Source organism: Glandiceps talaboti, chromosome 17 (assembly GCF_964340395.1).
Source record: "Glandiceps talaboti chromosome 17, keGlaTala1.1, whole genome shotgun sequence".
NCBI classification, from domain to species: domain Eukaryota; kingdom Metazoa; phylum Hemichordata; class Enteropneusta; family Spengelidae; genus Glandiceps; species Glandiceps talaboti.
The window spans coordinates 14,972,209-14,983,546 of NC_135565.1; the positions used below are offsets into that span (position 1 = coordinate 14,972,209).

Consider the following 11,338-nt stretch of genomic DNA (forward strand, 5'->3'; position numbering starts at 1 on the left):
GCCTGCCTGCCTGCATGCATACATACATACATACATACATACATACATACATTTTTTAATTAAGTTGAATATTAAATGCAATTTGCATATGTGCAATGACAAACGCGGTGTCCCTTCAATAGTTTGTCCTTCCTTAACTGTGCATCAAAATAAAGTGTGACAGATTTCCTTAGTGTTATGTATGCATAGTAGTAGTATAGTATTATAGTTTGTAATTTTCCTCGTTTCTTTTTATTGGTACAGGAGTGAGTGTCTAATCACAACAGATGTCTACCTGGATTGTTCACCAAGGTCCAATACTTTAAACCTGGAGAACACCAATACAAATATACAATAGTTTATCTCATTATATCCATGCCTTTACCTGTTCAGACCTAGTTTCCAACTAAAATGTAGTCTGTTGGTCTTTCTTTGGTAGGAGTTGGGAGTATTACCAAGATGTTTCAGTTGGTTTTATTTTTAGTTTGTATAGTTTAGACGGATGTTATACAGAATTAACATGCTTGTAATATACAGAATTTTTAATGATCACTAACACATGACAAGCTGTCAATCATATGAGTGATACTTAAGGGAGCCTTCAGTAATTACAGGGGGGACAGAATAAATCAAACCCGGTCTTTTGCATATAATGTGATTCGCCCCAAACTCTGTTGTGTTAGAAAATGGTCTTCCCCCAACTTCCGTTTAGAAAATGACCCTTCCTTTGTTTTAATATTTCATGAACATCGCTCAGTGGTGTATAGTGGTTAGAGCTTAGAATTAGCAGTTATGGGTCATTGGGTCGGAACCCAATACAGATAGGGGACTTTTCTCTAGTAAGGACTTGATCATACTATAATTGATAGTTTCAAAGGCTTTGTTGTTTCCAACTACTACTACCACAACAGTCTTTATGCATGAATCAACTTGGATATAATTGGCTGAACTGAAGCCAGAATTCCCATAGATTAAATGAGCACACGCCCAACATTGTTGGGACCGAGGTCGACATCTCCATTCAACTAATTTATCCCCAATATCTTACCCCTATATCTTACCCCTTTACTCCTGTGAGCCCCACTACTCTCCTTATAATACAGCTATAAATTTAAAACAATTGATTCACTGCATGGTTGCCAGTCGCAATTTTACTGATATGCTCTGATATTATGGTACAACATTGACAGTGATTGAGTTTGGCAATGGTGGAATGTGGAAAGTTAGCTAATACAATGAGTTAAAATAAAATGTGACCCTCTCTTACTTTCACTTTCTAATATGGCCCTCTCTCGAAAGCCGATTTGTAAAGATCCCCCCTCCATTCCCCGACCCTCTCCCATATGTAATTGCTGTAGGCTTTAAGATTTAAGCAAGTGTTCTTGTAGCCACAACTATCATCACAGTCATTTTTATCATAAACCTTGACGCTAGATAGCAGAAACTACCATGTTTAAAGCGTTACAATCTGTCCTATTTGGGTTTGTTGAGGGAGTGAAGGCTCTTTTGACGTTGAAGTTTTTGTTTGTTTGTTTGTTTGTTTGTTTGTTTGTTTTTTATTGAGCCATTTTGAAATATTCTTATCTCATTTTAACTGCTAACACGTGTTGACTTACACGTTTTTTGAGAGAAGATGCGAAAGTGAAACAACATGTCGAAAACACTGTAGAGGAAAAAGTAAAACGAATCAAGGAAAGCGGAAATCAACTGTCGGAGTTGCTGAAGCATGCATATGAAAGCAAAAGGAAAGAATTAGAAACACAATACCGTAAGCTATCCTCAAGCGAGAGTGACTTCATGAATGCTCGTGAATATACAGAACATTTGATGCATTATGGGAACGACACACAGTTAATGGCTGCCAAGAAACTTGTGCAATCACATATTCTTGAACTCATATCACATGAGGTTGATATCGAACCAGTGAAAGATGACAGTCTAAAATTTCAACCAAACACAAATACAAAAAACGATGAGAGTTTAGGAATTATCATCACAGCAGATGAAAAGGTGACATACTTGTAGAGAAATGTCTTTCAACATTTAACTTCCAAATATTGTTAAGGTATAGTAATTAAAATCGCCTGCTACTGACGTCAGAATTTGCACCTGAATAGTTCTGTTCGTCGTTTATGTAACCGTCATTTTGAATTTCATCAGAGTTTACTACTGTTTCTGTATGTCAAAGACTCTTCTCAGAATTACGATTAAGTTTGTGAACTGTCAATAATGTGATAATACATTCCACCCGATGTATTTTGTCAATATGCATTCCCAGCATTCCCTTCGGTAGGGCTATGGGAAAGAGAACTAGTCTCATTTACCCAAGGCTGTAAGTGACTACAAAATTCTTGCATTTTGATTGTTCTTAGTGGGTGAATACTTATATAATAAGTGATATCTCGTGCCAAATGTCAAATTTCCCATGCTATAGGCTACATGTCAATAGTACACAGAGTTCGATGGTGAGAACAACAGCAGTTAAAAGTAGTGCAACCGGAACATGCCATGATGGTCTAACCTATGGCTAATATATATGCAGTGTTTTATAGTACATTTTTGTCATCATGTAAGCATGAAGACTTGAACAATTGATTTGTTATATATAAAGACTGTAGAGATGTATCAAATATATCGGCTTACAAGTTTATACGGCTATTAAAGAAAGTTGTACCAACATTGTAGGTGGTCTTAAATTGCTTTATATACCTATAAGACGGAAATGATTAATTGAATAATAAAAACATTGTTGAACATACTTTGCATAGTGATTGAAAAATCAGCATTTTATCGCTACATAAAAGATATACACACATGACCGTATACGCTCAGACAGACAGACATACATACATACAGACAGACAGACAGACAGACAGACAGACAGACAGACAGACAGACAGACAGACAGATGGATGGATGGATGGATGGATGGACACGTGCACGCACGCACGCACACATGCAGCCATCCTGACATTTACATACATACATACATACATACATACATACATACATACATACATACATACATACACACACACACACATACATACATACATACATACATACATACATACATACATACATGCACACACACATACATACATACATACATACAGACAGACAGACAGACAGACAGACAGACAGACAGACAGACAGACAGACATACATACATACATACATACATACATACATACATACATACATTGACAGGTTTAGTCGGAAAAGAAATTGACACTGCTCATGAATTGGTTACCGATAGAGAATTTAAATCACACATATTCGTCTCTGTTGTTTCACTACAACGATCCAAAGTTATGAGTTGGAGATAAATGGATCAACTAAGCTGTAAAATGAACATAAAGAAAATTGTTGACATTGTGCACGGTGACAAGTGTCAATCGTGACAGGCATATGGTTAATATGTAACCAATAATCAGGATAGAGAAGGCAAATTTTAAATTATCCAGTAAGAATAAATGTAATGAACCTGTCCCGTAAATATTACTCTTTATACTTCATATACTTCCAACGTCTTCAACGCAAGTGAAACCTCACGTTAATTTAAGGTCCCTGAACGAGGCTACCCTATCTAAAGACCAAATTTGATTCGCTCGCCTCAAGAAGTCGTGTTGTGTTCTTACACGCACTTGGTTTGAACCCCTACTGACCCATTTGTTTAATACCGCCATTCTCAAAGGACACTGTCTGCTAGGTGCTACGCGTCATCGTTGAGTCGACTTTAGATTTTATAAACAATTGATTTGAATCTATAGACGATAGCTGCAACAGGTAAGAACTGTCATACCACATCTCGAATTGTAGATAAAGTGTATATTAAGTTTCCTATTAGTATTATATAGGTATTTTCTGCTCACAGATTGGGCTGTATACGTAGAACGTAACTACTTCCTATGCATGAGGGTATTGTGACAGGTAAACATAACAGGTAAACATAACCTCTGACACTATAGGTCACTTTTTAGTGGTCTGAGACATAACGAACTGGTTACACATATTTTCTTGATTATATAGACAACATTTAATTAACAGATATGAAGGTTCATCGCAATGGTAAACCTTCTGATGATTTGTCGATAACTCTAATAATTCAAGGGATTTTCCTGTCATCAAATTTCATTTATACTTTGGTATTTACACTTTTCAACACTAATACTACATGTATATACTAATGTCACTGTTCACTGGCTCTGTATGATACAACCACAGAAACCAATCAGAAACTGCAAATGCTGCACTTTAAGATAGTAAGCTTGAATGAATCCATTACTACATTTTGTCTGTTCAAGTACTTTCATTCACTGTATAGAATTCTCCAAAAAATCTTTTCCTTTTATATTTTGTCTACATGAAATGAACTAACCAAATGCAAATATTGGTATTCTGGTCTCTTTTTCTAGTTGCAGGTTCAAATTCTTTAATCTATTTAGGAAAAATTCAAAAACATTGCGATTTTTATATCTTGTAGTATTGAATATATAATTTCTTATTGGTTTACATATGGTCGCATCACGCAGGGCTGGTGAACGGTAAATTGAAACGAGCTTGTATGCATGTAAACATCACCTTGTACACAATAAATCACCTGGGTATATAAATTATAATGTTGCTACCTTGTTGTTTGAAATATCTAACATCTCACATTAAGACAAAAACTGGTGTCACTTTTCACAAAGGAGGTTAAAATATATCAGATTTATGCCGAGTTGGGACCGAGTATTGTGTCAACTCAATGAAAAAAGTTGTCGGTTTTCTTGAACTCTTGTAGAAGATAGGGATCTCTGTAAGTTTAATGTCACAAAGGTGGATTCTTAATATCTCAAATTTCATTTGAATTTAAATAAATTTCAACAGGAAAATGTCTTAACTTATATGCTGTTTTATGGAGCACACAATCCATTGCAGCGTTTATAAGCGCATAGGATTAAAGCATGCACGTTGCAACCTCTATCCTACCAGGTCCCCAATTATACAGCTGGGTGGACTGAGGCACAATCATGGTTCAAATCTTGGCCAAGGATTTTAGCTACTCAGAAACAAACGGCAGCGATGGGGATCGAACCAGATTCCAAGCTGGCCATTCTAACCATTCACCCATCATGACTCCACATTAACTGTTGTCTTAATAGTAAAAATACTTGAGAATAATATACAAAATGTAAAAGTATAAAATATGACTAATAGATGCCCTTAATACATTGTATGTATACCTTTTTGTAGACATAAATGATGTCACATGGCTATGAAAGTGGATCACGTGATCTCGAGGAACCAATAAAATACATACGCTGGGAAACAACAGGGATCCCTGGCATCGTTTTATTCTCATCTGCAGTCTTGGAGATGTACTTCAGCTTTCAAGGCTACTTATACGGTCATGATGGTGGCATGTGTCTTCTAAGAGGCGCCATTTCCACTAACTTGGTAGCAATATTGGTGAGGAACTTAAATCAGTATGCATTACATAAATGTACATGTACTAGCAATGAACCCATGAGGGATGGCCCTCACTGGACTTCTTGGGAGACAAGTTTGTTATTACTTACAGAACTATCCAGTATAAATAAAGATTATTTTAAATAAAGATTATTTTTAGAACATGTGACAAATATTAATTTGCCACGCCTTGGTACTTTGATTTTGATTTGTTTTGTTATGACTTGTTTAACATACTGTACCGCCACATCATAGAGGGGATTACTCGAACAAAAAGTAGACATGTTCCTCATGTAAGCACGGAAATATCTACTCCTTCTTAGTTTCCATAAAGAACGTTATGTTATGATGATGATGTGTCTGTCTGTCTGTCTGTTATCATTTTCTCTAAAACGGCTGACTCAATAGGGAACTTGCAAACCAACCATGTTGAATGTTGCATCATGGGAAATGTGATACACATCAATTAGTATTATAAACAATATTGTTACATTGTTACATTGTTTTTAACAATAATAAATTCAAAGTCACCCTGACCATTGTTGAGGTTGATTTTATCCATAGCTCCAGATTAGGTATTACAATAACCACAGATAATCCCATAGTCCTTTGCATCTGAGCATGCTCAGTCTGGATTTCAAGCTCCCTATTACAATGACACGTGATAAGACATCATCCTACCTATGTAGAAAGCAATATCTGACTAGTATTGGCTACTAATGATGTATTTTCAACCAAAAGTGTTCCTTAATAACTAATGAACACAATTTTTGTATTGTTACTTATTTTTGCAATATCTAATATCTAAGACTGTAAGTTTGAATGTCATATAATTTTCATTTCATATCGATGACAATGAGGGCTTTTCTGTCATTTGAAAGCTTGTTGGTGTGTTTGCATAATGTATTTGCATAAATGATGTATTAGAATCCAGATGTTTAACAGAATAAGGGGTTTCGGCTGTTGAGGGCGCTACACTGTGATATCTCGAGGTCGTTTTCCGGGAACAACACTTTATCCTTCACATACATATCAAGGGTATAAACTGTATGTCGTTTAAAGGCTTTCATTTTTGTCACAGTAGAAATCTATTTTATATATATTATATCTATTCAAGAGAATAGAAAGGAGTTTGTCTACATCAAACAACTTTGAGTGTGTGAGTGCGCTAGCGCGTGCCTGCATATGTCTGTATGTCTGTCTGTATGTATGTATGTATGTATGTATGTATGTATGTATGTATGTATGTGTGTATGTGTGTCTGTGTGTGTGTCTGTCTGTCTGTCTGTGTCTGTGTGTGTGTCTGTGTGTCTGTGTTGTTGTGTGGGCGTACATTTGTATTACGTTTTCACATTGTTTTTGTTCTATGTTATATTCATATTTCAGGCTATGATCTGTGGATGTTTGGCAATTATTGCGACAAAACAAAGAAGTGACATGACACTTTGCAAAGTAAGTTCAAATTCATCACTCAAGTCCCGCTTGTCATCTTTAATACATGTATGTGTCATTATATCATCAACATAATCGTCACACACAGTGGAAGTCAGACCAGCAATTTATAACATATTTGAATTCATAAATAGGGTAAATCACTTTTTTTATCAAGTTTAACAGAATTTTAATCTGTTAATTATTATTTAGCTATTTATCACTCGGTAACATTATTCATGCAAAATAGGAAACTGCATAAACCGGAGTTGAATACAGTACGACAATTTGAAGTAAAAAAAAACATCTCTTCATAACGAGTGAAAAACGATGAAATTTCAAATGTATGAAAAGGAAATGATCGTCTCTGTCGATAGTTTACCAGACGACACGAGAGTGTCAATACACAAAATCAACAGCATGGTATAATTACATGTGACGTCACGTGACGTGCGATCAGGTCAAACTAACGCAACTAACAATTTCATGGATTATGCTTGAAAATTTGCTCTACATCTGTGATTTGTGAAGTCCCAGTAGCAGTTTGTTGTCGAAAAGTTATTTTCAAATACCTTCTAGTATTCTCATGATCATGACAGGAAAGCTTGTCTCCCCAGACTTCGCGATACATCAATACAACCTGGGATACACACTCATTTCCACGGTAAATAATAAATACAATTCGCACCCTCGTAACATTGCTGGTGTAGTAGTTTACACACTATAGTTTACAGTTGCGTCATGGGATCTGTAAGCTAATCAGCGAAAAATTAAATTACGTAAATAGCTCATTAATATTCATGGTATATTTACCAAAACCTAATCAGTTCTAGCCATTACCCTAAAGAATGCGTCCACCAAATTGTGAGACAGACAGACAGACAGACAGACAGACAGACAGACAGACAGACAGACAGACAGACAGACAGACAGACAGACAGACAGACAAAAATTACTATCTGTACAAGAAACATACATGTGATGTCATCTGGCAGGTATCTATAGGTTTTAATGATCAGCCTAATCGAAGCATGTACATACCGTAATTACTGACTACTTGTATCCCATTTACCAATTGTTTATCTCTACAGCTGTGGTATAATGTGCTGATGAATATCTTAAACTGTCTAGCTGCGCTGATCATCCTTATACTGGCATCGATAAAGGTAAGAATCTAATTTCTCGTTTATTTTATTTTATCTCATTTTGAATATATTCATGATTATAGTTCGGACATTTTGGTGTCAAAGATAATGATTGAAATTTTTCTATAAACATGCCACATTATAAATTTCCCCACAGTTCCATAGTAACAACCATGGTGACAGTAAACTCGGTGGTTGGTGCGTTTTGACAGTCCTTGAAATCCTATTTTCTTCAGTGAAGCTTGGCATATCCATGGTACTAGCGGCTTCGTTTGGTGTACAGGCTGTTGCAGCACAGTCTGTGAGTTTATCAACCTATTCAGTAAGTGCTGATGGTATTCTTAACCTGAGTTCCCTGCCTTCCTCTGTCCCCACTTATTATTATTATTATTATTAGTAGTAGTAGTAGTAGTAGTAGTAGTAGTAGTAGTAGTAGTAGTAGTAGTAGTAATAGTAGTAGTAGTAGTAGTAGTAGTAGTAATAGTAGTAGTAGTAGTAGTAGTAGTAGTAGTAGTAGTAGTAGTAGTAGTAGTAGTAGTAGTATCATTATTATTAGTAGTATTATTAGTATTATTTATTTATTTATCTATTTAATTATTTTTTATTCAATTTTTTAAGAAATGCGCTTCACTACGTCTCAGTGCATTGTACAATATAACGTCACAGAAGAAAGGGCACAAATGACTTTAAAAATTGCTTGCAGGATAAAAGTTCTTTCAAATACGAAGGCTAAAAAATTTCAGGATAAAAATTTCACTTATTGTACAAAAACAAGTATATTGTCCGATCTTGATATATTGACATGTTTATACGCATCACATACATACATACATACATACATACATACATACATACATACATACATACATACATACATACATACATACATACATACATACATACATACATACATACATACATACATACATACATACATACGGACGGACGGACGGACGGACGGACGCACGGACGGACGGACGGACGGACAGACAGACAGACAGACAGACAGACAGACAGACAGACAGACAGACAGACAGACAGACAGACATACATACATACACAATCATAGTCATACATACATACATACATACATACATACATACATACATACATACATACATACATACAGTCATACATACATACATACATACATACATACATACATACATACATACATACATACATACATACATACATACAGTCATACATACATACATACATACATACATACATACATACATACATACATACATACATACATACATACATACATACATACATACATACATACATACGGACGGACGGACGGACGGACGGACGGACGGACAGACAGACAGACAGACAGACAGACATACATACACAATCATAGTCATACATACATACATACATACATACATACATACATACATACATACATACATACATACATACATACATACATACATACATACAGTCATACATACATACAGTCATACATAACATACATACATATGAATTTTTGAATTGAATTAAATCATTAATTTCCATATGTGCAATGACATACGTAAGTAAATACGATGTCCCTTCAATAGTTTGTCCTTCCTTAACTGTGCATCAAAATAAAGTGTGACAGATTCGTTAGTGTTATGTATGCATAGTAGTAGTATAGTATTGTAGTTTGTAATTTTCCTCGTTTCTTTTTATAGGTACTGGAGTGAGTGTCTAATCACAACAGATGTCTACCTGGATTGTTCTCCAAGATCCAATACTGGTAACCTAGAGAACACCAATACAACTATACAATAGTTTATCTCATTATATCCATACCTTTACCTGTTCAGACCTAGTGTCCAACTAAAGTGTAGTCTGTTGGTCTTTCTTTGGTACGGAGTTGGGAGTATAATCAAGATGTTTCATTTTGATTAATTTTTAGTTTGTATAGACTGATGTTATACAGAATTAACGTGCTTGTAATAAACAGAAAGTTTAATGATCAGACGTGACAAGCTGTCAATCATATAAACCAAAGACAGAAATGTATTCAAAGAGTGATATTAAGGGAGCCTTCAGTAATTACAGGTAGCAGGATAAATCAAGCCCGGTGTGTTGCATGTACTGTGATTCTCCCCAAAGTCTGTTATGTTAAAAAATGGTCTTCTCTCAATTTTCTTTTAGAAAATGACCCTTCCCTTTTTTAGATATTTCAAGAACATCTCTTGGTCAGCTACGTGTGTACAGTGGTTAGAGCTTAGGATTAGCAGTTTGGGGTCATTGGGTCGGAACCCATTATAGACATGGGACTTTTCTTTAGTAAGGACTTAGTCATACTATAATTGATAGTTTCAAAGGCTTGGTTACTACTACCACCACAGTCTATTTGCATGAATCAACTTGGATATAATTGGCTGAACTGAAGCCAGAATTCCCATAGACGAGATGAGCGTAAGCCTAACATTGTTGGGACCGAGGTCAACATCTCCATTCAGCTAATTAATTCCCAATATCTTACCCCGATATCTTACCCCTTTACTCCTGTGATTCCCACTCCTCTCCTCATAATACAGCTAACAATTGATTCACTGCATGGTTGCCAGTAGCGATTTTACTGATATGCTCTGATATTATGGTACAACATTGACAGTGATGGAGTTTGGCAATGGTGGGATGTGGCAGCGATGGGATGCCACAAATCGAAAAACAATGTAAAGTTAGCTATTAATGCAATGAGTTAAAATAAAATGTGACCCTCCCTTACTTTCACTTTCTAATATGGCCCTCTCTCGAAAGCCGATTTGTAAAGATGACCCCCCATTCCCCAACCCTCTCCCATCTGTAATTGCTGTAGGCTTTAAGATTTAAGCACGTGTTCTTGTTGCCACAACTATCATCACAGTCATTTTTATCATAAACCTTGAAATATACGCAGCTCATCACCTTCACGTATTACTCTGCTGTACATGCCTGTCATTATTGTCAGTGTTGATGTCTTTTGTTCTTTGTTTGTCTCCCTTTTTTCTTTTGTCTGTTTGTTTGTTTGTTAGTTTGTTTGTTCGTTTGTCTGTTTATCTGTATGTTTGTTTGTTTGTTTGTTTTGTTTTTGTTTAGGGTTGTGTTTGTCATAAACATAAAGGCGTAGCTAAACCTGTGCCCCCATGTTCTGACTTTTAAAGAGGGGCTGTTAGCTTTTCGTAGATGTCTCCATTAATTGTGATTTGGAAAAACAAATAACTGTGTTTCCGATAACATTGCCTCGAAAAATAAGATCTGTAGGTCGAGGTTTTATGTTAGTTTTATTTTTTTTATCTTTTGTTTTTATTTTTGGAAAAATATTGCATCGACCAAAAAACAAA

General features: G+C 35.6%; 1 protein-coding gene across 1 annotated transcript; it reads left to right on the plus strand.

Annotated features, from left to right (window-relative positions):
• The first annotated feature begins 3,675 nt into the window (after positions 1-3,675).
• LOC144448721 (uncharacterized) lies at positions 3,676-9,962 on the plus strand. Its single transcript, XM_078139021.1, has 6 exons — positions 3,676-3,768; positions 5,218-5,433; positions 6,820-6,885; positions 7,956-8,030; positions 8,167-8,331; positions 9,695-9,962. The coding sequence occupies exons 2-6, from the start codon at positions 5,224-5,226 to the stop codon at positions 9,704-9,706; spliced, it is 528 nt and encodes a 175-aa protein (XP_077995147.1). The 5' UTR covers positions 3,676-3,768; positions 5,218-5,223; the 3' UTR covers positions 9,707-9,962.
• The last annotated feature ends 1,376 nt before the right edge of the window (positions 9,963-11,338 follow it).